General features: G+C 40.7%; 1 protein-coding gene across 4 annotated transcripts in view; it reads right to left on the reverse strand.

The window, feature by feature from the left end:
• The window catches only part of Astn2 (astrotactin 2), an 861877-nt gene that overhangs the window by 149749 nt on the left and 685321 nt on the right, over window positions 1-26807 (reverse strand). For all 4 annotated transcript variants that reach the window (XM_048340549.1, XM_048340540.1, XM_048340532.1 and 1 more), the window contains one exon: window positions 23247-23512. In XM_048340549.1, the coding sequence (XP_048196506.1) occupies window positions 23247-23512 (266 nt within the window). The remainder of the gene's footprint in view (window positions 1-23246; window positions 23513-26807) is intronic.

Genomic DNA, 26807 nt, shown 5'->3' on the forward strand with positions numbered 1-26807 from the left:
TGTCTTCACAATATATACCAAATAAGGAAAGGAAAAGCTCTTTAAAGACACAATAACTTATTATCTTTTCCATTTCTGGACCTGACTCACTGTACCTCACATGTACTAAAAGTCAGTCAATATTTGTTTTATTGAATTAAAAGTATATCTGAAATGCTGAATAAAACAAATCAACTTGAGCCTGTGCGGGTGGCTCACACCTGTAATCCTAGCTACTCAGGAAGCTGAGCTCTGCAGATCTGGGTTCAAAGCTAGGCCATGCAGGCAAGTCCATGACACAATTATCTCCAATAAACTACAAAAACAAAAGAAAACAAAACAAAAGATCCAGCTCAAAGATAGAACCCAAGAACTGAGTTCAAGCTCTGGAACCAGAACTACCACCACCATAAAAAAAAAACCCACAATAATGGATAATTGGTGAAAGAAATGAAAACATGTATGAGTATGATCCACTGAGGTTCATCTGCCTCCTAAATCCACCTCCAAACCAGCCTCCCTTCCTGATCCCACTTTCATCGCCCAAATGCAGGTTGGTCATGCCTCTTCCATGGACAGCTATCACGACTGACTAATTCCTAGCTACCTTGTCCGCAAGCCCCCTGCTCCCCTCACAACTTTCTACAATGTTACTGAGACTCCCCCCCCCCCCCCACACACACACTTGCTCTGGATTCCTTCAGACTTCAGCCCTGTGTGGCCTCTGTCTAATCTCCCCTAATCTCAGTCTCTGATCTAGCACACCCTAACTCCTCAGGGTAAATTCATTGTTTCATACCCACAAGCTTTTTTTCTGTACCTTTGGTTTTATGCCTTCTATTTCCTCCTCTTTGCTAAACTCCAAGAAAGTTTCACTGACCACCTGGACTCTCTGTTCACACCTTGACAGATTTTTGTCTTTCCCTCATTTTTCATTGGTGTGTGTGTGCGTGTGTGTGTGTGTGTGTGTGTGTTCTCTGTGTGTGTGTGTGTGTGTTGCAGATTTCGTATTGTCTTGAAGCTTTTTATTTTTATTTCCTTCTCTTCTCTGAGAAAGGTCAAGGCCATCTATCTGATTCATTTCTATGCCTCCTACTCCAAGTAGAAAGAATCCCCCAAATAGTGTTACATTTACAGAAATGGATAGGATGCTCTAACAGAGATTAAACTTATAGATGACAGCAAAGGAATTATTCCCCATAAAATGGCTAGATTATCATAAAGACACTGAAATGCAGGAAGCAGAAGTTATAGAAGTAGGGTTCCCTTTTAGAAACAACTGGGATTTCTGCAGGGAAGACAGTGGATTTTGCCCAGGAAATGACTGAATGTATAAAATAAGATATAAACAAAAGGAAAGAGGGAGGGTCATGGTTGACTCCCAGATTCACAGTAGGAGAGTGAATTGCTGAGGCCATATTAACCATGTGCTCATTTGGTCAAGGTGGGTGATGACTGATGAATACAGAAAGGATTTAAGAAGATATCATAGCAGCTGCTACAAAGCAACATGAATACAGGCTCCTAACTCCCATGGAGGTCTATACTATGATGCACCAGGGCCATCCACCATTCAGCTATCAGACACACTCACATAGGAGCTGCAGAAGATCTCTTTTGTGTTGGTTTTTATTGTTGTTTGTTTCTTGGGTTTTTTTTTTTGTTTGTTTGTTTTGTTTTTCTGGTCCTGGGGCTTGAACTCTAGGTCCGGGTACTGTCCCTGAGTGTCTTTTCCTCAAGGCTAGCAGTCTACCACTTGAGTCACTGGGCCAATTCCATTTTTTCTGTGATTAATTAGAACTGTAAGAGTCTCATGGACTTTCCTTCCCGGGATGGCTTCAAATCTTCGTCCACAGATCTCAGCCTCCTGAGCAGCTGGGATTACAAGTGTGAGCCACTGGTGTTCAGCTTTGGTTTGTTAATTACTTAAGTAGAATTCACTGAAGTGTTATGTTTGGTTAATAACACACTATGTATTTCAAAGACACAGTTGTTGATATCAAAATAGAGATGAGATGTATTCGACACAAAACATGTTCTAGAAGGAAATAAGTCTGCACATCAGAAATGATTGCTTCTCAGTTTCTCTTACCTATTATGCTAGGACAGTCAAGAGATATCTTCCATGTAAAAATTCTCATCTTTGGGGGCTGTGAATGTGACGTAGTGGTAGAGGGCTTGCATAGCATGCGTGAAGCCCTGGGTTCCATTCTTCAGTACCTCATAAACAGATAAAGCCAGAAATGGCGCTTTGGCTGAAGTGGTAGAGTGGTAGCCTTGAGCAAAGAAAGCTCAGGGACAGTGCCCAGGCCCTTACTTCAATACCCAGGACTGGCAAAAAAAAAAAAAAAATTTCATCTTCTCTGACCCTTTTGTTGTTGTTGTTGCCAGTCCTGGGGCTTGAACTCTGGGCCTGGGCAGTCTCCCTGGGCTCCTTTTGCTCAAGGTTAGCATTCTACCACTTTGAGCCATGGCACCAGTTCTGTCTGTTTCTTTGACTCTTTTTCTCTGACATTAAAATTGTTTTCTGTGATGGTAAATTAGACTCATTTATTATTATTATTTTTGGTGGAAAACCACAATCAGATGTGGCTGCAAGATATTTTAATCACTTGTGACTCCAGTAGCTATAGAAAATAGGAGGAGAATAAGAGTTAGGGTAGAATATGTCATATCCTTGTTCTCTGATAGGGAACAGGAGATGAACTGACCATCATGTTGAAACCAAGAGATGCATAAAAATAGCACCATGGGAACACATCTGGGAAGAGAATTGGGCAGTACTCACTGACTTCAGTCTTCCATTATTCCCAAATGAAGCAGGAAGGTAGGTGTGATGAGTCATCTCAAAGTTTACTCAAAGAAGTGGCCACTCTAGGTAGCTGAGCAAAGGAACATAGAAAACTTTCAACTCCGTGTATATCTAGAGGAGTTCCGAAGTGTACACAGTGTTCTCATTGGTACAGATCTCTTCAGGATACTAGAATGATATGGATACACCATTGTACAACTGTCAAAGTGTACCCCACCAAGAAAACTTGAACATAAACTGTGTACTTGGGTTGATATTGACTGATTAGTACAGACTGTATTATAACAAACCTACTGCTCTAGTGTAAGATGTTGTTGATGGGGGGAGAGAGGCTGTGGGTATTATGTCGGTACAGGATATTTAGGAATTCTTTGTATTCTCACCCCAATTTTTCTGAGAACCTAAAGTTGTTCTTTACAAAGTCAATTTGATGAGTTGCCATCTAAAACTAATGTCTTCTTCCTCTTCTTCCTCCTCCCTCTCCCCTTCTTTCTTTTGCTCCTCTTCTTCTTCCTTTACACATGTTTTCTCTTTTTCTTTTTTTGAGCCAGTCTTGCTATGTTTCCCAGGATTAACTCCAGTTATTAATCTTTTGGCCTCAGCCTCCTTAGTGCTAGGACTACAGGCATATACCACAACACTGGCTTCCATCTGTTAATTTCTATAAGCTAACCCATGACAGTGGTGTTTACAGTGTCTAATATTTCTTCACAGATGAAAGTGAGAAGGGGCTGAGTGTGGTGGTATATGCCTTTAGTCCTAGCTAGGTGAAAAGCACTGATAGGAAGATTGTTGTCCTGGGGCAAAAAAAAATATTTAAAAAATAACAGAATTAAAAAGAGCATAACTCAAGTTGTAGACTGCCAGCCTAGTAAGCACAAGGCCCTGAATTCAAACCCCTAGTACACTAAAAAAAAAAAAAAAAACAAAGAATAAAGAAAGTGAAAGGAAAGGTCAGAGAAAATAAAAGCCCAGATTGCTAGATAGAATATAGTAGAGCTGACTCTTCTTTGAATTTTTAGCTACAAATTCCAAGCTTTATGCTGCATTTCCTACTTTCAGTCCCAAAGACCACCAGTTAGTGAGGAAAAACTAACTCGCAAGCACCTACTTCCCCTATCAGAAATTGCACAACTCTGTCTATGGCTATATATGTCATAGAAATGTTGCCTAATTTTCCCTGTCAGGAGAAAACCACTTCTTAAGTCATTCTCTCCTAAATGAGGAGGACCCAACAAAACAGCAACTTAATCTAGGTGACAGAAAGAAGGCATTTGTGCCTGGCCAAATCTTCATCCTGCCACATTTCCCTCTGTTCATGAAAAAGTATTAGATAAATAAATATAGAACTCACTGAGACACCCCTCTGACAGCTGCTTTTGCTTCTCAAGATGTACAGAGGCAAGATGTAAGGAATACATGATCCTCAGGCAAGGAGCTGCTTTTCTTGTCAGTACTGTATTTCCACTCCCATCCATCTCAATGTGAATGAAGTACTAGGTATGAATGTATTAAATACAGCAGTAAGCATCTTTTGAACATTTCGATATGTGAGAGGAAATCACTTAATTGTTACTGTTCCACGATGAATTGTATATTGTCTCCATTACATAAGAGAAATACACTGAGGCCCTGACCTGTTCAGATTGTCTACTATATGCACCTGAGCCGGCAGTATTTAGCACAGCAAGATTCATAAATTCCTTAAATTCCAAATTCCACATGCTTAACCACTATGACCCAATTTAATCTCCAGAGGAAGCCTGTACTGTATTCTACTTTAGGTCATGCTGTCTCCCTGGAGTCCTAGAAAAGTTGAAATTTTCAAAAGTGTGTATAAGGCTCTGTAATCTGGAGACTTACATGATGTTACAAAATCAGGGTGATGCAAACACATGTCTTCTCAAAACACTCAGCCCTCCTCTTCTGTCCTGGTCGTTTTTTTCCCCTGAATATTAAAAAGCAAGTGGTACTTCAAATAGGGTTCCTATCCTCTGGAGGAGAAAAAACACTGTGAACTTTTCTCTGATGAGCCCAAAGACTTTGTTGGTCTTTGTCATATTCAAAGGCATGTCTCTAGACATCTGAGTCCAATGGGATATTAAATGGCATCAAATGGAGGTTATTTCTATGGTCAAATAACTTTGGAAAAGACTAGACAACAACATGAAGCAGATTGTTCTACATAGACATAACTAGCATGTCCTGAGACTATAATAGTTAAAATTCAGCTGGCAGCTTGAGGCTCTCTAGCTCCTTGGGAGGCTCACATCTGAAGATTAGGGTTTGAAGCCAGGTTATCAAAAAGCTGGAAGTAGCACTGTAGACTATGTGGTAGAGCACTAGCCTTGAGGTAAAAAGCTCGGGGACAAGTCCCAGGCCTTGAGTTTAAGCACTAGCATTGAAACAAACAAAAAAAAAATCAGCGTTGACTAAAAATATATGTCCATTGATCTTTGAGTTCCTTCCATATGACATCTGGAATATTCATCTCCAAGTTGGGCTAATCTAGATCTAGGCTGGATAAGAAGTTTTCTTGTCTTAAAAACTGTATATATAGCCCAGAGTCAGTGGCTAAGGCTTGCAATTCTAGCTACCTAGGAGCCTGAGATCTAAATCATGGTTTGAAGCCAGCCCAGGCAAGAAAGTCTGTGGGACTCATCTCCATTTAACCACCAAAATGTCAGAAGTGGCGCTGTGGCTCAAGTGGTAGAGTGCTAGCCTTGAGCCAAAAAGCTCAGGGACAGGGCTCAGGCCCTGAGTCTGAGCCCTAGGACTAGCACCAAAAATAAAACAAAACAAAGCCATGTATTTAAAACAAAACAAAAAACAAACCAGAGGGATAGAGGAGAGCAAGAGTCACAAAGGAAGTGAATGTAATGGAAGTGTACTCTATGTATGTATGAAACTATCACAAGGAATCCCATCTGTGCAATCATTATAGGATACTACTTTTTTTAATGCTCCCTACTAACCAAGCATCACCAGGAAGGAGAGTTCATCCTAATTCTGGCAATGACAGTTCCACTATAACCGTATCATTTCAGATGCTTCTAATCTTTCCTGCTACAATGGCAGTGCTGAACATTCTTATGTCTGAGCTTAGCTTCACAGAGGGAAGTCTTTGCAAAGTGATACTTAGTCTCCCACCACCACAATTGGTTGTCATCCAATGAGCTGACCATACTGACCTAGTCATGGACAGGTAGGCCACAAATGGCTATGCCACTGTGTCTTTAAACAGGGCCTCTGCTGTCCTTTTCCTCCATTCAAATCAAAGACACTCCCTTATTTCCATTCACCGAATATTTATTAAATGTGTAAAAGATGTGAGATAATGTGTCAAGAATTATTTATACACTAGAAAGAAAACTAAGGTCTCTCTAGAGAAATTCATCCATCTGTAAGTTTGACAAGCATTAAGTAATTTTATCTGAAGTGAAGGTTTTTCTAAAATGACTTTGAAGTCAATTTGCATTTCAATTGTAGCACTGTAACAACTCTAAGTACCACACTGACAAATAACATTTTTATTTTACATTTTGTTTTTCAATGTTTGGCTAAATTTCCTTGTTAAGAATGGCAGTGATTTATTTGATGTAATAGCATTATCTATCCAAGTCCTCTCACTAAGTTATAATTAGATAGGAACAAGAAATTCTGGTGAGAGCTGCGGGCTGGGGGGTGGGGCATGGTTTTAGTGGTAGAGTAGCTGTTTGGTAAGCCCAAGGCCCTAATTTCCAACCCCAGTACTGAGAGAAGAAGGGAAAGGAAAGGAGGGAGGGGAGAAGGAAGAGGAAGAAGAAGGAGAAGGAGAAGGAAAGGAAAAGGTGAAGACGAAGACAAGAGTTAGAATTAGAGAAGGAGGAGGAGGAAGAGGAGAAGGTCTGTTGTGGTTTGTACAATAGAGCAACTACAGCTAAGATAATGTACTATATGTTTTTAAAAACTGGTGGTTGATGCCTGTAATCCTGGATCCTTAAGAGGCTGAGATATGAGGATCAAATTTCAAAGCCAGCGCAGATACAAAAGTTTGTGAGACTCTTATCTCCAATTAATAACCAAAAAACTGTAAGTAGAGCTCTGGCTCATGTGGGACAGTGCTAGCCTTCAGTAAAAAAAGCTCAGGGCCAGAAATCAGACCCTGAGTTCAAGCTCTAGGATCAGCACCACATAAAACAAAAAAAGCTAGAAGAAAGGATTCTGAAAATGTTCACCATAAAGAAATAATAAGTGAGGAAATAGGCATGTTTAGCCTGATTTAACCATTAAACACAGTGAGTACACATGCATTGAAGGTTAGTGTGGCACTCTATAATGACCTGTACTTTCTATAGCCCATTTTATTGTTTACTACACTGTAGTGTTTACTACACTACAACTGTAATCTTCTCTGAAAACTCTTCCCTAATTTTCTAGAACTGAAGACTTCCACTATAACCTGAAAAACACTATGTGTTGTTATTTATTGGTAGGTCTTCCTTCTCCAATGACTGTAAGCTCACCTTTTTTTGTTGTTGTTGTTAATCCTGGGGCTTGAACTCAGGGCCTGAGTACTGTCCCTGCCTTCTTAATGCTCAAGGCTAACACTCTATCACTTGAGCTACAATGCCACTTCTGGCTTTTTCTATATATGTGGTGATGAGGAATCCAACCCAGGGCCTCATATATATGAGGCAAGCACTCTACCGGTAGGCCATATTCTCAGCCCCCCCACTTTGTTTCTATTAAAATCTTTTATGCCAAAGACATAACCCAAAGTAGGCACTCCATCAATTTTGTTGTATAAACAACCATTGAATGGGGAAGTGGTAATTGTGGAAGAAATAAAAGACTAGGATCTCCTTGGATATCTAATCTATGTGATCCAAGAAGACACAGTCATCTGGGCAATAGCTTGTGCTGACACTGTTCTAAACTATCTCCAGACCATTTGTCCAGTCTGTCACTGAGCTGATAGCATTTGTGAATGTGATGAATAGCAGACCAATCATGAACAATAGGAAACATCAGTTATAACTCCAGGGAGAAGAGGCAGCCATATCAGTAGCCTCATCCATCTCACTGTGCTCACTGTGAGTCATCTTCCCAAGGCATTTTGCCCTGTGACCTTGAACTGCCAAGGGCTTCTTAGTTTTGGACAAATCCAAGTTCTTGAGAAAGGATGACTCCTCCTCCTAGCCTGCCTCCTACAAGGCGTTGTTCCTGGCCCATTCTATCCTGGAAGAGAAAAGCTGGAAGGAACTCACATACTTTTCCTAAGGGAAGCTTTTAGCCAAGGATCACAGCCCCACCCAACAGACAAGACCTGTCTTCTAAGGCCTGGTATCCTTTGACAGATAGGACCTCCTCTCTTTGTAGTAAGAAGATATGAACATGAGAGGCAGTAGAAAGGAAGTCTCAAAGTGGAGGATTTGTCCAAGACTGAAATTTATGCGGCTACATGTTAGCTTAAGTTAATGGCAGGTTCCTGAATAAAGAAGTACAAATTTCCCTTGTGTGGTCACAGATGAGATCATTTTTCCAGTATGCCCCTATTCCTGTTATGGAACATCTAAGTGTGCAAGCCTTTCTTTCGATGGCACTTTCATGCTTGGGACTGTGAATAGAAGCAAAGGAAGAAAACTCAGAGGATGGGAGGGGACACACTTAGACTAGATCCCTACCGAACTTGCCTTAGCCTTGAGAAAAGACTTGAAAATTTGGGTGAGGAAGTTTAGGAGATTCTTATTAGATGAACCATAAATCTATCACTTTCTATCTCTCCCTAGATGATATAAATATAGGTGTCATACATATGGATGGTAGTCATGCTTAAATTTGAACATAGGGCCTTGTGTTCGCAAGGCAACTGCTGTACCACTTGATCCAGATCTTCGGCCTTTTTTGCTTTCATTGAGACTGAAATGTTTCCCATGGCTAGCCTTGGATCATGATCTTCCTATCTGTTCCTTCCACAAAGCTGGAATTACAGGTATGAACCATCACTCCTGGCTTATTCTCTAGGAGAGGATCTCACTACCTGTTTATTTCTGGCCCAGGCTGGCCTCCAACTCTATTCCTCCTATCTCTGCCTCCTAAGCAGCTGAGATTATAAGTGTGAGACACTGCACACCTAGAATCTTCATGACCATATTTCCTTTCTGGAACATTGAACTCTGAGAAGTATAAACCATTTTTCCCAGAATAAGATATTACACAGCTAGGGGGAACAGTAGGAAAGTGGTTAGGAGGGTAGTCAGTGGAATCATACTCCTGAGGTCAAATCTTAGAGCTATAACTAACCAAGTTAGTAGCAATTACCTCTGCTCTGCTTGTTAAAATGCTTTACTTTCTGCATGTTAAATAGGCCATGTTAATATCGATCTCAACAAGAAACACTATAAGCATAAAGTACCCAAGATAATGCCAGATCTAAGTACATTTCTATATAAATATTCATATTTGATAATTAAATATGGAATATTCTCTAGATTAAAAAATCAGTGAATACAATAGTACAAAACAGGCACATTAATTTAGATATAAAAGATATTCTAGACATAGCTATGCTCACAATTATTTCTAATCTTTTTAATATTTTCAGATGGAAAAAATGTCAGTGGAATCACTATCAGAGATCCTACTTTTGCCTTTGAAGGATGACGTCCTTTGTTTCTGTGAACTAGTTGCCTGTCTTGCACTTGAATCAGTAGATTCATGAAGGAATGGTATCGTATCCCCATTCTTTTCTGTATATAGGAATCAAGAAGCTGATCGGAAGCAAAAGCGGATGACAGAAGGAGAATAAGGGAAAAGACAGGGAAGACAGAAAAAAAAAGGAAGAAAAAAAGAAGATGCAGCTAATATTTATAAAGTGTTTAATCATATGAGACATTGAACAAATACATTGTTAAATAATATTGTTTATGCTAATAACCACTCTGCGAGTTAAGTACCATTATCCTTCCCATGGCATCATGAATTGAGGTCAGCTTAGGCAAGAAAATTCATGAGACATAATCTATAAAATAGCAGGCAAAAAAAAAAAAAAACATGGCTGGAGGAGTGAGTAACTCAAGCGGTAGAGTGCCAGCCTACTAAGTATGAATCCCTGAGTTTAAACCTTAGAAAGTACAGGCAAGCTCCTAGACTTAAGTATCAATATATAAGAGACACATGCCAGAGGAGCATGTTTAAATGGCACAATGGAGATGCAATCGGAGAATCCAGGCTATGGGAAATTCTAATGGAGAAATAACTCAGTTTCACTGTGATATCTCCCAATAAATAGAGAGGGATGGAAGGAGGGAGAGAGATAGAAACAGAGACAGAGAAAGAATATGCAAACTAAAAGAGACTCACTTAACCATCAGCCAGTCATTTGAACCTTATTTCAACCAGTTTGAATAAACTCACTGAAACCAAAGTTACAGCACCAACTGCTAAAGAATAGTGACTGGATTTGAGGTTATCAAGAAATTATTTTTAAGCTCAATATAGACCTACCCTATGACCCGGCCATGCCACTCCTAGGCATCTATCCTAAACAGCAAACCCCAAGATATCAAAAAGACATTTGTACTTCCATGTTTATCGTGGCACAATTCACAATAGCCAAAATATGGAAACAACCCAGATGCCCCTCCACAGACGAATGGATCCAAAAAATATGGTACTTATACACAATGGAATACTACTTAGCGATTAGGAATGGTGAAATATTGTTATTCGCAGAGAAATGGTCAGAACTCGAACAAATAATGTTGAGCGAGACAAGCCTAGAACACAGAAAACAAAGGGGCATGATCTCCCTGATATATGACTGTTAACAAAGGGAGACGGAGAGACAGTAGAGACCAAGTCTGTGAATACTGTATATGTTCTTGATACATTGTATATTGTATATATGTCTACCTGACCTAGAGAAGGGATAGCAAAACAGGACGTAAGATATCACAAGAAATGTACACACTGCCCTACTATGTAACTGTACCCTTTTTGCACAACACCTTGTAAAAAAATTGTGTTCAATTAATAAACAAATAAAAAAAGAAATTATTTTTAATCTGGGAAACCTGGTAGTAGTATTGAGGCTACTTTTTGTGTTTACTGTATACAGATACAGACTTTAATGTGATGTATAGAATTACCCAGTGGTTGAGATGTTTTCCAAAATTACCAGAACAATGAGGAAAGGAGGCAAAAGAGCGAGTGATATAGGTCTTGGGCTGAGCTGATCATTACTGAATGTAAGGAAATAGTACATGGAGGTTATTTTTCAATCTGTTATGTTGCTCCAAAGAAAATTAGTTTCAGCGTGGGTTGCAGATCCTGGAATTTACCAGTGTTCCCTTCAAATGACATCATTTTGAGGCAAAGCTAAAAATAAGTGGGGGGAATGCATGGTTCAAGGGGAAGCTCCGTTCTTTATGGTCTTCCCCTCCTCTCAGCGTATAAGTTTAAGGTCTGGAACCCTTCTGCTCCAGGATGCTAAGAATAATGTGACTGTTGACCAGACAGAAATCTGCACAGACTGAACATCTGTGGATTGATAACACACACACACACACACACACACACACACACACACACACACACGGCTTTCAACTATGTATGCCTGGTGATTTGTAAGGCACATCTGGAATGAGTTATTTTCTTCTACTTAGATTAGAAAGAAATAGAGAGAAAGTTAGATTGTTGGTGAATTCTCACTGGCCTCTTAACATCGCTGCTGATTGAAGTTGTCTAATGACCCCAAAGAGCCCCCTATGAGCAGGGCTAAGCTCTAGAATGTTGGAGCTTGCAGTTCCTTCTGTTCTTGGGAGCCCAGCACTGACCTGACTGGGGCAGTCTCTGTATGATACCCTCAGATAAATGATGAAGGTGTGATAAATGAATAGACATGGGACAGCTGGAAAAGGGATTCTGGCTCTGGCTTTTGCCAGCCCTCAGGGGCCTTATGGGGTGGTTGTTCACACTCTCCAAGCCTAAGTTTCTTTATAAGAGGATGACAACCTTTGCTACCTCCATAGTCTCTTGAGAGGATTACAGGAGTCCATATACATATGCACCAAGCAGTGGTCACTGAGCAAGCCATTTAAAAACTCAAAATGTTCAAACACAAACTCCCTCTTGCAAAGTGTGACACAAAGGAATCAAGAAGTAGATTTGGATCCAGGCACCTGTGATGAATATCTGTCATCTTAGCTACCCAGGAGGCAGAGATATGGAGAATCACAGTTTTAAACCAGGCGAAATGAAAAGCCCATGGGATTCTACTCCAATTAAATGGCAAAATGCTGGACTGGAGGAATGGCTTACATGGTAGAGTGGCAGCTGAGCCAGCAAGGGCCTTAGTTCAAACCCTAGCATTGAAAGGAACAAGAAGAAAGAAAGAAGTAGGCAAGGGCTAGATCAAATGCACAAGTGACCCCCTTCTACTTCTGAGGGTAGCTGCTCTTTCTTTGTTACAAGCATTTCTATGATCATAAAATGAAGTAGAGGAGGGTCTATGGATATTAATGAAACTATAGACACTAAACTTGCAACTAGAGAACATGATAACTTTTATGAAATATAGATGAAAAGGTTCCAAAGTAAGTAAGTTAACAACTGAATATCTAGGCAAGCTGATGATGGAGAAGCTGTTTCCTACAGTATAGGAAGGGAGGAAGGAAGGGAGGGAGGAAGGAGGGAAAGGAGGAAGGAAGGAAGGAAGGGAAAGAGAGAGGGAGGAAGGAAGGAAGGAAGGAAGGAAAAAAGAAAGAAAGAGAGAGAAAGAATGAATGAAGAAAAGAAAGGAGGGCAAAAAGAAGAAAGGGAGGGAGAGGGAGGGAGAAAAGAGGAAGAGAGGGGGAAAAAAAGGATAGAACACAGAAAACTGCACTAGGGAAGTCTGGTTAACAGGATAAAGCTTAGTGTTTCTAGACAATGGAAGATCACTGTGAGAACAGCACAGAAATAAAGAAGAAAGGAGTCTTTGATGAGTTTTAAAAAATTAGAAGGGCCTACTTCAAACAGCCCCTTGTAAGTCACGGGAACGTCATTGCTCTTCATTTTTAAGAGCCAATAAACAGTGTGTGTGTTGCTTTGTTTTAATATTGTAGTGGTGCTGGTATTTGAACTCTGGTCCTTGCATTAGGCAAGTGCTGTATCACTGAAGCCATTTACCCAACCCTTTTTGCTTTATTTCACCAAGGTAGATCCCTTCACTTTTGCCTAGATCACATCAAATGGTGATATCCCGTTTCTGCCTCCCTAGAGCTACAATCACAGGTATATACTACCATTATCTTCCCTGAGAACTTCTTAGGAAGATAAATCCACAGGGTTTGCTCACTGGTTGTATGAGAGATGATGGGTGCAGGTTGGACAGAAAGAAATATATGAAGCATGTCCCCTGGATTTCAGGGTTATGTGAACTAAGACAGAAAACTGTCAGAAGAAAGCAAAGCCTTCCATGGTAGAATGGCTTGTGAAGGACACAAAGGAGGACATATCACTGTATCTCCACTGAATGATGAGAGCCTATTGTAGAGGAAATGGGGATGAGTCAATGAGTCCAGAATATGTAGGGTAAATTTCAAAAACTGTGTCCATAAAGTACAGAAATTAAGAGAGAGTCTTTTGGAAAGCTTTTAAATTAAGTCATAGTATATTTAGTGCACATTAAACTTGCATTCATCAAACTTTATTCTAAAAGTTGAAAGGGATATGCTTCTGATCATATAAAATAATATTTATGGAAATGAACTCCGGAAAATGGAAATGAGTTCTTTTTCTTTGTTGCTAGTTTTGTTTTGTTTTCTTTGTGTCTTATCTGTCTTTGGGGGGGGTGATAGGAGGGGAACAGAAATGGAGGGACAAAGGGTGAACAAATGCAACAGTGGTATTCACTAGACAGAGGTTGAAAATGAACCATACAACTTGTGGGACAGGAGGACAAAACTGAGCGAAAGCAAGGGAAGATGTGATATTGTCCAAAAAGAAATGCACTCTTTATATGACTTATATAATTGTAACCCCTCTATGTATCACCTTTATCATAACAATATAAAATGGTAAACATGTTGAAAGGAAAATAGCTTGCACCAAGTACACACTAAAATAACAAAAAGTGAAATGCTCAAGTCCAACCCTGGCTATACCAGCTCTGATTTGTAGAACTTTGAGGCAAGTGATTTGATTTCTCCAGAGCCTCCATTTCCACATTGGGTAATAATAATACAAAGAATGTGAGGTTGACGACAAGGATCAGTGAACTAAGTACATAAAGTGCTTTGGCTGAGCTCTTGGCACTATCTCAGTGGTTCTTAAATGCTTGCTATCATCAGAAGTACCACAGAACACATCCTGCCACTTTCTTTCTTCTTACAGTTTAATAACTGAATTCAACGTCCTATAAAAACAATGCTCTAATGTAGGTGGGGCATGGTGGGGCATGAAAATTATCTCAATACTACAGAGACTGAAGCAGGAGGTGGGTTTGAGGCTAGCTTGAGCAAGACCCTGTGAAAAAAAAGAAAAGAAAGAGAGACAGAGACACAGACACAGAGAAAGAAAGAAACAGGGAGACACAGAGAGAGCTAGAAGAAAGAAAAAGAAGGAATGGAAGGAAGGGAGGTGGGAAGGGAGGAAAGAAGGAGGGAAAGAAGGAAAACTACATGGGCTGGAATAGTAATTCAAGTAGTAGAACAAAACCACACAAGTTTTTGCATTCACTAAGACCGTGCACTGTACATGGTTGCCTTCCATATCTTGCAGGATCTGGTAGTCTGATCCCAGGAAAGGGCTGTGTTTTTCAGTTTCATGAGTAGACAAGCCAAGTAGTAAGTTCCTGTTTTGTAATTGACCATGAGTGTGTTGAGTAATATGTGGATTATTTCTTCTTGCTTTCTTTGATCTTCCCTATTGCCAAGGGTTTCCTGACAGTCTGATTCCTAGCCTGTTCACCTCCTCAGAATGCACCATGGTGGATAGGAAGTGGCCTACACCAACAAAGATGATTTAAAATAGATTAGAAGTACTTAACGTTCTTAATCCCCACCCAAGGAACCCTCCCCCCCAAAGGAATTACAAATTAAGAAAGACATGAACCAGTGTTTTGGTTAGTGGTTTCAAGCATAGTGTCAGAATTGCATTAGGGAGCTTGGGAAAATGCAGAGTCCCTGCGTGTTTAACAAACATTTCTCCCATACAACCCTAGGGACTTTCATTCTCTTTGAGATGCTCTCTCAAGGAACAGAGATCGCCTCTTTACTCCTCTCAATATTCTTGTTCTCTCCTATTTAGCTATGCTTATTATTTGCATGCAACGTTTTGTTTCTTTCATTCATCTTTAAAATAATATTTTATTTTATTGTTAAGGTGATATACAGAGGGGATATAGTTACATAAGTAAGGTAATAAATAAGTACATTTCTTGTCAAACAGTGTTACTGCTCTCATTTTCTCCCACTTTCCCTCTCTCCAGCTCTCCTCCCCCCAAGCATTTCCAGCATAGTGTCTTGTGAGTATCACTCTTGCATTGGTTATCCCTTTGTCTTATCACTTTGTTATTCTCCTTCCCCAAATGAGATAATGGTGTATAAAGACACAGGGTACCAGAATCAAAAATCGTGACAACAGGGGATAAACCAAAATAAAAACAATGAAAGAAAAAGAAATAACTTCACACAGTACATTGCAACAACAACAACAACAACAACTAAAAAAACCTCTTGTTTCCCTATCTTGGAGTTCATTTCGATTAGTTTCAGTTTATATGATCATATGTACATAGCTATTTAGCTGTTGTGATCCTTTGCTAGGACTATGCTACACATATACTAATTGTTACATGAGGGAAACCAAGGAGCCACATTTCTTGGGTCTAGCTTACTTCACTTAATATGATTTTTTCCATGTTTTTCCATTTCCTTACAAATGGGGGGATGTCATTCTTTCAGATGGAAGTAAAAAATTCCATTGCATATATATACAACCTTTTCTTGATCCCTTCATCTACTGAGGGGTACCTGGCTTGGTTCCACATTTTAGCTATGGTAAATAATGCTGCAATGAACATAGTTGTGCTGGTAGCTTTAGTGTAGCCTTGTTTGTGATCATTTGAGTAAATTCCCAGGAGTGGGACTGCTGGGTCTTAAGGGAGCTCTATGTTGAGTCTTTTGATGAACCTCCATACTGCTTTTCAGGGTGGTTAAACCAGTTTACATTCCCAGAAACAATATCATTTCCTTTTGGCCACATCCCCATCAGCATTTGTTATTATTTGTTTTCTTGATAATGGCCATTCTAACTGGAGTGAGGTGGAATATCAATGTAATTTTGATTTGCATTTCTTTATGGCCAGAGATGTTGAACATTTCTTCATGTGTCTATTGGCTATTCTTATTTCCTCTCAGGAAAAGTCTCTTTTAAATTTTTTAGCCCACTTATTAATGGGGTAGTTGTTTCTTAGAAGATATTGGGAGGTTTAATTTTTTAGTTCTAGGTAACCTAAAGTTAGCACTATAATTAATGGTGAAAAGTTAAAACCAATTTTCTCTAAAATTAGGAATGGGACAAGGATATCCACTCTCTCTCCTCCTCTTCAATATAGTACTGGAATTCTACTTGTTCAATTTTGGTTGTTGAATTTGTAAAATTAGTCTACTGGTAAACACTTTAAACATGATGTGAGGGAGATAAAAAGTCAGAAAACATACATTCGCATAAATGTATGATAATAATCTAAAAAATAAACATAATCATGCATTATAAAAACACAATTTTTCATGATAACTACATATTAACACATGAGTTTTAAAATGCCAGTGTCAGAGCTGTAGTAATGGTGACAGTAATAGTGGTGGTGATGGTTGTAGTGATGATGGTACTGGCAGTGATGGTGACAGTTGTAGTGAGGGTGATGATAGTGACAGCGATGAAGGTGGACAAGATTGGTAGTGGTGGAAAGGAAAGTGGTCCTAGATGTGGAAGTAGTAGTGGTTGGTAGTATGATGGTGAGGGTATTGGTAGTAGTGGTCATGGTAGTGGTAAAAGAAATGGCCAGAGTTGTTGTGATGGTGGTAGTATAGTGACTGTGATGGTAGTCATATGTTGCTCAGGGCATGTGGTGGTATTGGTGGTGATAACTGTGGTAGGAGACACTTTGCTTGTTAACTTCTTTTCAAAGAGTAGTCACTTGGAATTCTTTTAACAAATTTGAGCCAAGAAATTGAAGTGAAGCAAACAAGTCTCTCTGGCAGAGAGAAAGGATCTGCAGGAAGGTCAGACCACAACAAGACAAAAATTATACATGACTCTTCTGAGAACAGAAGAAAAAGAAAATGTTCACGGGATGTCTGAGGACTAGAAACGACTCACCCAGACCTACAGTAATTTACAATCTATGAAATAGTAGCAAATAGTCTCTTAAGTTTCTGTATAATATGTCTGCAGGGAGAAAGTCATCATTACTCAGTTCACAGGTGAAAGAAGTCAGTATGCAGAGACAAAAGATTTCTAAGGTCAGATGTCTTGCCTACTTCAAATTAAGACCAGCCACCTCTAGACTATAGCTTTACTATTCAAAAAATAAAGAGGTTATTCTGTAAAATAAAAAGGACATGATTTTAATAACTTTCTGCTAATAGATGCTTTTTTTTCCACTGAGAGGGAGTAAATATATGTGTATTTCACTCCACCCAATACTAAGAGTAAAACTAGCATTGTGTCTGAGAAGAAAGCAAATGGCAAATCATAGGACAGCTCCTTCAACCTCTTCATGTTTTGTTGACAAGTTAGGTTTGATCGTATTACAGTTCAAAAAAGATCTTGAATGAAGTAAGCTTGTATATCTCATCATACAGTTAAAAGAAATAGAGATGGGTCTAGACAATCAAAATTCACTCAGTTCTATACAACAATCAAGGACTAAGCCTGGTTCATATTACTGCTGTTCCAATTCTCTATTTCAACCAAAGAACACTCTGCGTTCTGAGATGGATAAGGACAGATTCTATAGTTCTAATTTTAAAATGAGTGACAGAGGTGTCACATAGGTAGGAAATGGCAGGATGGGATTCAAATCCAATTTCCTGGCTCTTTGCAATGACACTTCTCTGTCTTTTCCAGTTGGAAACTCTCCTTCACCCACAACCAAATTAACAACTGGACATCTTGCACATTGAGGTATCAGTTATCTGAGCCTACTTCTGTGGCTTTGGACCATGTAAGTGCCATTTAACAGGTGAAGGGAGGAGATGCAAGCATGAATCAAATTCTCTATCATAGAGGCTCTCCTCTGCCCCAACTTTGCTTGCTAAAAACCACAGCACAAAGTGTAATTATGGGCTATTTTCCAGCTGAGGCAGAACACAGCATCCTTTCCAATGTGGTTACTGGAATAGACCCAAGGAGACCCAAACCACTCCAGGAGCCAGTGTCCAATGTGCCCCGAAGCCATCTGGAGCTCATCCTGGCTGTTCTCCAGAATCAGAAGCCAGAACTGCCCCCACAAACTCAGACAATCCTATTCCCGTTCTGTGGCTCCTTGGCCAAAAGAATGGGGTATAGGAGTTCATTCAGTGTTTCATGTAACTGAAGAAATTAAGGATTCTCATATAGAACTCACATTTACTATTAGAAATCTGTAAAAAAAAAAAAAAAAAAGGGGGGGGGAGATTTTTTTTTTTAATTCAGCCTTAACTCCACCAGTGGTACTTTGCCCGTGAAGGGTGAGTTCCTGCCAGATACCAGTGGCTCACGCCTGTAATCCAAGCCATTCAGGAGACTGAGATCTGAGAATCATGGTTCAAAGCTAGCCCAAGTAGGAAAGTCCACGAGATTCTTATCTCCAATTGATCAGCAAAATGCCAGAAGTGGAGCTGTGGCTCAAGAGGTAGAATGTCCTTGAGTGAAAAAGCTTAAGATCTTGAATTCAAGGCCTAGTACCTGTATACACAGAAAAGCATGAGTTCCCGAAATGTTTAGAAAGTCAGGAAATTCTTCTAAGGTCTTTCCATTTCCCATCTTCTCTTTCAGGATCAACTAATAGCCTCTCCCATACAAAATGTAAATTCTATTCTAAAATATATCATGCACTTTGGACATCCGCCAAATTAGCAAGTACCACCTGAGAGAAATTTGGGTCATGAGACCACATTTCATAGATGTAGAAACAGAGGGCTGAAGATATCACACAGTGCTGCATAACAAATAGAGGATTCATCTAGGATTCCAACCCCAAGACCCTCCACTCTCTGCTTCTACGAAGGCAAAAGTTCTTGTTGAAAACTCAGGTGAAACAAATGGACTTTATTTCTCTGATATTTCAAGTTGGAAAATAAGGGCCATGAAATATAGGACAGGATTGGCCTAAGACTTTGGTGCAATTTAGTGTCAAAGGCCAAGACTTTTAACTCCAGTGTTTCATCCATGTCCACATTCTTCAGCCTATAGACAGAGTGGAGAGATTGACAAGCGATGATAGAAGAGATGCCAGAAGTTTGAGGCAATGATGGAAAAGAAAACAATAGATGCCAGGTGCCAGTGGATTGTGTCTGTAATTCTAGCTACTCAGGAGGCCGAGATCCAAAAATCATGGTTGGAAGCCAGCCCGTGATACTCTTATCACCAATAAACTACTGAAAAGGAAAAAAAAATAAATAAATCCAGAAGTAGAGTTGTGGCTCAAGTGGTCGAGCATTAGCCTTGAGCTAAAAAACTCAAAGATAACCAACCAGGCCCTGAGTTCAACCCCCAGGATTAGCACCAAAAACAAAAAACAAAAAAAGGAAGACAAAGTAAGAGTTCCTGCTTCGCTGCTTTGCTTTGTCTTCACAAAAGCTTTGCTAGGTGGCCATATTCCTGTCCTCAAGAACAAATTCTAGACCTGGAGAGGACCTCTTTCATACAATCCCACTACAGCCCATCTTCCTTAAAACTTTCTAATTTGCATCCCACTTTTCTACACTGTCATTTGGTTCAGGCAGGGAAAGAAGTTTGGAGACTTAGAAGAAGCCATTCGCAGCCTGCCAATTGTAACATTTCTTTGCAGGGTCAACTAGAATGAACATGGAAAGAAGAGGCCAGTACCCATGACTGTGTGTCTGCCTTCAAGTCACTATTCCAGGGCTTAACTCATCCCCGCCGCCCCTCGACCCCCCCCCCCCCCCATTGCTGGCATCTTTTGCCTGCCCTCTCCACAGCACTGTCTGGTCAATTCTTCAAATGGGTCGTGTCTGCTGTCTTCAGATCTTTGCAGGAGCTGGGTCTTTCCCCTGGACTGCTGCTCCTTTTCCTTCCACAAATCCTTCACATTTGCTGTATGCAGCTGGCTCCAAGGACTTAGTTTAAACGTCACTTTCTCAGGGAAACCTTCACTGACCCTACAACCCTAGACGTGTCATTAGTGGTTTTCACCGTCTGACTTTACTTTGTGTGAATAATTTACTTTTTGTGAATAATTCTTTTCTCCATCAGTCTTTGAAGTCCATGAAAATAAAGACCCTGTAGGAATACAGGGCTGTAGCTTGGTGGCAGAACTGGATGCCTATCATTTATGAGGCTCTTAATTGGATTCCTTGCATCACGCTCATACACATGCACATACATATGTGCACAGGTGTATACACACACACACGCACACACACACACACACACACACACCATTTCCATTGGTCCTAGTGCTCTTTTCTTAAGGTGCAACACAGTATTTGGCATAGACTAGGTACTCAAAATACAAAATTAGGGGGCTGGGGATATAGCCTAGTGGCAAGAGTGCCTGCCTCGGATACACGAGGCCCTAGGTTCGATTCCCCAGCACCACATATACAGAAAACGGCCAGAAGCGGCGCTGTGGCTCAAGTGGCAGAGTGCTAGCCTTGAGCGGGAAGAAGCCAGGGACAGTGCTCAGGCCCTGAGTCCAAGGCCCAGGACTGGCCAAAAAAAAAACAAAACTGTAATCAAAATACAAAATTAAGCCGTGTGTGAACCAAACCTGTAATCCTGTCTATTTGGGAGGCCGAGTACAGGAAAATCCATGAGATTCTTATCTCCAATAAACTACTCAAAGAAAGGTCACAAGTGGTGTTGTGGCTCAAGTAGTAGAGTGCTAGCCTTGAACACAAAGAGGCTCAGGGACAGCGCCCAATCCCTAAGTTCAAGACCCAGGACTGGCAAAAAGAAAAATACAAAATTAATGAAAGGATGACTAGGAATCTAGTTGTCCAGGTCTCTTGCAAGGACAGCAGTGACATCTAGTGACTACATTTATAATTGGTCTTCTCTGATATACCAGGGCTCCCCACTTAAACAGAACTCTGACAGATCTACTACCAAAACTACCAACTTGGGCCAGGCGCTGGTGGCTCACGCCTGTAATCCTAGCTACTAAGGAGGTTGAGATCTAAGGACTGCAGGTCAAAGACAGCCTAGGCAGGAAAGTCCTGTGAAACTCCTAACTACAAAAATTGACTACCAAGAAGTCAGAAATGGAGCTGTGGCTCAAAGTGGTAAAGTACTTGCCTTGAGCACAAAAACTCATTCCACACTTGACAAGGGTCATTGTAATTCATTACTTAGGGTTGCCATGGTGTATTCTACTGTGTAAGGATCTCATAGTTTATTTAACTGCTCTCCCATTGGTGGTAAGTTGGGTAGTTTATAGAAAGGACCTTCTGCAACACATATCTACTGTAATCCCATCAATCTCTAGCTAATCATATATTTTCAGTATCTTGTTGCTCTAATAACAGGACCCAGTTCTCCAAGGCTCATAATATTCTAACAGATCAAGAAACTTCCAATCCCTTCAGACTCTTCTCATCTCTTAGTCATAGGGAATTTACTTTTTGGTCCTTGTACAGAGTTTATTCTTCCTTAGGTCATAAAACTAACACTCTGAGCACTTCGGCATGTCCATTGTTGTCTGCTATGAAGTCTTGTCTGACTTCCTGACACTAATATCCAGCAGGGAGAGAGATACTCTATCATATTTGGTCAGTAGTCTGCATGGTTTGGAGGCTCAAAAGGTGTGGTGAAGTATTTCAGAAGGAAGAGTGGGAACCAAGTAAAGGCTGTTATCTACTTTCTTCTTCCTCACTGAAGCAGTGATGTCACTATTGATGGTTTTAGCAGTAGAGGTTCCTAGAATGTTGCATGGTACATGTTTTCTCTCATATGGAAGGCTGACCCAAAATATAAGCACTTATAAAAACACATAGAGTGCCTTATGCATCTATATGCATATATATATGACTCAATTATGGTATACACCAGGGTAGACAGTCCATTGCATAACCCCTTTGACCAATTATCATATAGTCTAACAAAACGAACACCAGAAATCTTAAACATGTCTTGACTGAGGGCTGAATGGAAAGGGGAATGGTGGGCGAATGCGATCCCATTCCCCAAAGTACATGCATGAAGACAGAACTAGGAAACTTGAAGAGATGGGTGGGGATGCAATTGCTGGGAGGGGGAGGCAGAATGATGGCAGAGGGGACACTGCTCAAGATGCATCGCACATATCAACACACATGTTCATTTGAAACCCATTTGCACAGCTATTTACAGATAATAACTTTTAATATGTCCTAGGAACAGAAGTTTGCAGAGCGACGAGCCAAATAATTCATAATATCCCTTCAAGCCCTGACATGCTGTCATTAAAATTCAGGCAATACAGAAGAGAAAAAGGAAAAGATAATTCATAATTAAGCATGTTAGCAGTCCAACTTTGAGTACATCACTCAACATCTTTGAGGTTTCCTTAACTATCACATGTGTGTGTCACAAGAGTGAGCCAACCAAAATTACCATTTTTAAAGGCAACGTGAAATATTAGCAATTTCATACAAATCCACACACTATTCCTAAGTAAACTGTAGATCTGGAAGGCAGATTACATGAGATAATCCAACTGTAGTTCTCAGGCAGAAACTTCATGTTTTTCACCAAACTTACGTCTTCTCTTCTAGGTACACAGTTAGAATAGATTTGCATGTCTTCATTGCAGGCAGGGATAGACCATGGCTGAGTTATAATCCATGGAATCATTACTGAAGTGACATTAGTCTCTTTCATACTTGGCCTGTCTAAAACATTGTCCTGCAACAGTACATGCTCTTTCTCCTTCCACCATGACGGTGGGAGAATTGGGTCATGAAAGCACCCATGGAGCAGACTGGGTCTATTAGCTACCTGTAGCCATTGATCGAAACCATTCACTGGGGACTCTACACCAATGCTACGATATTTTTGTCACGACATTGAGATTTGAAGATTTGATGGTTATTGTGGCTAGTGTCACCAAGTTCTATCTGTAAGTATTTTAGGGCATATCAAGGAATCAATAAATGCCATTATCACCATGATGTTATTGTTGTTGCTGTTGATAATGATGAAGGAAATCTCCATGGACAAGGAGTCTACAAGTGAAGTAGGAAGAACAAGGGTCAGTCAGTGTGGGGCTAGGGAAGCTCACCTCCTTGGTGCCATTGTCTTGGATGAGGGTGTAAAGTGGAATCACACGGTTGATCTCCAGCAGCACTGGTGTGGGGCTCAGTTGCTCCTTACCAGGCCGGCGGCAAAGGTGGCAGGTAGAGGGACAGCGTCCTTTCTCCTCACAGCGGATTTCCACACCTGAGATAAGTTGGTCATCTGACAGCATCTGGGCTGTCAGCAGACCTGAGAGGTAGGTGATGAAGGGCATGGACTTGAGCTCTTTCTTGCTTCCCAGCTCTGTGGTCTCTGGAGAGGCACAAAACAGGTGAAGGTAGGCAGTGGATTAGTATTGACCAAGATTCTGGAACCCCCCCAAAAGAACATATGTTCTAAGGATCTGGCATCGGTTAAGGAAAAGAGACAAAAGATAGAGTCATCCCTGGTGCTTTGGAAAGACAACTGACTTAAGGGTTTAGGGTCTCTTGTGCTTCCATTTGCACTTATTTTACTCAGACTTCCTCTAGTCCCTATGTTCTGCCATATTTAAAACGAGTACATTGAACTAAGTGACTTTGCAAGCAAACTGCATGATGCAAATACTCAACCATTTTCCCCAACCAGAAATTCCCTGTATCTATGGTCAACTTAATCTTCCCTGACAATCCTATTCCAGTTCCATATATTACATGAAACAATACATCAGAGAGAAACATGAGTTTTGGGTGAAGCTAATTTTGATTTAAATCCCACTTCTGCCTGACACTACCTCTGCAACCTTGGAAACAAAAGCTCTCTTAATAATTAAGACAGTATAGTCATTAACTCTGTGAAATAAGGTTAATAACACCTAGCAATCAGTTACTAGTGGTAAACAAGACAGGAGAAGATAGGGTTGTCTGAAACAGGGATAAGTCTCCTACTTTCGTCGAAACACACTACCTGTTCCCTTGCTCAAACTTCCTGTTTCCTCATGTGGACACTAAAGAGTAATTTGTGCCTCATCCATTCTGTGCTGTCTTTCCTTGGGTAAACAATTAATATTTCCTATCTCTCATGCCTTTGACTACGCTATTCTGACTTTCTCCTCTTCACTTTCCTGGTTTTTGTTTTTCTGTTCATCAGTCCTCTCTCCCAACTTTATACCCCCTTGGAAGATTTTTTTCCCATTTTCCTAGCCCCTCTTCTCTGAACAAATATTCCTACCTCTTAGATCTTCTTTAAAGTATTTTTTTTTCCTGTTTTCTCTTGACCTCTGTAACAACGCTACCAACTTTTTAAAAAGTCCACTTGGGGCTGGGAATGTGGCCTAGTGGTAGAGTGCTTTCCTTGTGTACATGAAGCTCTGGATTCATTTCCTCAGCACCACATATATATAGAAAAAGCCAGAAGTGGCACTGTGGCTTAAGTGGTAGGGTGCTAGCCTTGAACAAAAAGAAGCCAAGAACAGTGCTCAGACCTTGAGTTCAAGACCCAGGACTGGCAAAAAACAAAAAAAAAAGAAAGAAAGAAAAAGCCAGAAGTGGCATTATGGCTCAAGTGGCAGAGTGCTAGCCTTGAGCAAAAAGAAGCCAGGGACAGTGCTCAGGTCCTGAGTTCAAGCCCCAGGACTGGCAAAAAAAAAGTCCATTCATCAATATTATATATTTTTGAAGACCTGAAGTCTCATGTCACTCATTCCTTTTTCACCTGCAGTGCCTAGCATGATTCTAGAGATGTACTTGAGATTTAGTCAGAGAGAAATCCGGTCAAACTCTGGAATGACAAGAGCCACATTCATAACCTAGAGATTCCCAAATTTCTAAGTGTCCTGGAAATCCTGGGAACATCCCCGGAACTTCTTACATGGGGCAAGATGAAACCAAGTGCTAGGTTCCAAACCCCCCATTTCAGCTTCAACTAGAACATTTCAATTTTTACTTCTTTAAGAGACTGGGCTTCTACGATAGATTTTGTGAAAATGAAAGATTCTTTGCAGTATTGAGGAAAAGGGAAAGGGGAAAAATTAGGAAGCTAGGAGAGAGAACAAACTGGTGAAGGTGGCACCCCCTTTTCTTCCTGGGGACCCTAGGGTAGGAATAGCCTGTGGAAATAACACCTCCTACTATTCTCCAAGATTCTGGGAAAATAAAACAGTAACTCTGATGAAAGCAAAACCCCTAGCAATCCTAGAGCGGGGGCAGGTGTTCCTTGCCATGGAGTGGTGTGAGGAGATAGCCAACCAACCAGATGCAAGAACAATGAAGACTCACCAAAAAGGCTATAAAAGAGAAACCTAGTGAGGCTACTGATTTCCAGACTCCACTTCTTGCTTTCTTACACAGAGAAGTCTATGATCTCCTCTCCTCTTTCCCCTCCTCCTCCTCCCCCTCCTCCTCTTCCCTCTCCTCCTCCTCCTCCTCCTACTTCTTTTCCCTCTTTTCCCCTCCTCCTTTTCCTTCTCTTGTGGCTCCTCTTCCTCCTCCTTTCCCACTCCTTCTTTTCCTTCTTCTCATCTTTCTTCTCCTCTTCCTTCTCCACCTCCTCTTCCCCCTTACCCCTTTCCTTCTCCTCTTCTTCCTTCTTGCTTACAAAGTGGATGATAAAACCTCACGTGGCATTAGGCATCCTTCTAAATTGGGAGTACAGGGCTGGGAATGTGGCCTAGTGGTAGAGTGCTTGCCTTGCATACATGAAGCCCTGGATTCGATTCCTCAGTACCACATATTGTAGAAAAAGCCAGAAGTGGTGCTGTGGCTCAAGTGGTAGAGTGCTAGCCTTGAGCAACAAAGCCAGGGACAGCCCTGAGTCCAAGCCTCAGGACTGGCAAAAAAAAAAAAAAAAAAAAAGGAAAGCCAAATTGGGAGTCCAGTTTAGGAGCTTATATGAACATGCCAATAGTTAAGAAACTTTCCCTCAGTTTCCCCTGGCATCTTACTCTTCCTTTCAAGTAAACTTTGTCTCCCACTTCTCCTGCCTCATAATTCTTCATTTGGTCAAAAGAAAGAATCCCAGATGCCTAGATGGTATCAATACCAAAAACCTTAAAGATGCAAAGTAAATTCTAGAACCCAGAAGGTTATGCTTGTATTATTCACAGCAATGCACAATCTGAGTGCCAAAAGAGAGAGTGTTATACTAAGTGACAGAGCTTGAGCACACAATAGCTTCTACCAAGTCTGGTGAAATCGAGGTAGAGCCTACTTCACTGGGACCCTGGGCTCTGGGGTCAGGAAGGGAAATGAGAGTTTCTCCTACTCTGGCCCTTCACTTGCAGCGACATGCAGCTGATCTGGAAATGGGCTTGCCAATTAGAAATATAAATAAATGCAGCCTTCATTCATTACTCTCTGGGCCCTGGGCCCGGGGGCCTGGGATCTGGGCTCCACCTTTTCTGTCTGGCTGTCAACAAATGCTTATGAGCTTCAGATCAAAGGCTCTGGGGGAGGAAGACAAGGCAAATTCCAGCTAACCATTCCTTCAGAAGGATTAAAGTAGGGTAGTTACTAAGATAAACAAAACAAGGCTGTGAAGAAGGCATCCCAGCAACTGGGGAGATGGAGACAGTCTTCTACACAGACATGTCCAAAGAAGAAAAAGATGATGAGTTTTAGAAATGAAGACC

Source organism: Perognathus longimembris, chromosome 1 (genome assembly GCF_023159225.1).
Source record: "Perognathus longimembris pacificus isolate PPM17 chromosome 1, ASM2315922v1, whole genome shotgun sequence".
Lineage (NCBI taxonomy): Eukaryota > Metazoa > Chordata > Mammalia > Rodentia > Heteromyidae > Perognathus > Perognathus longimembris.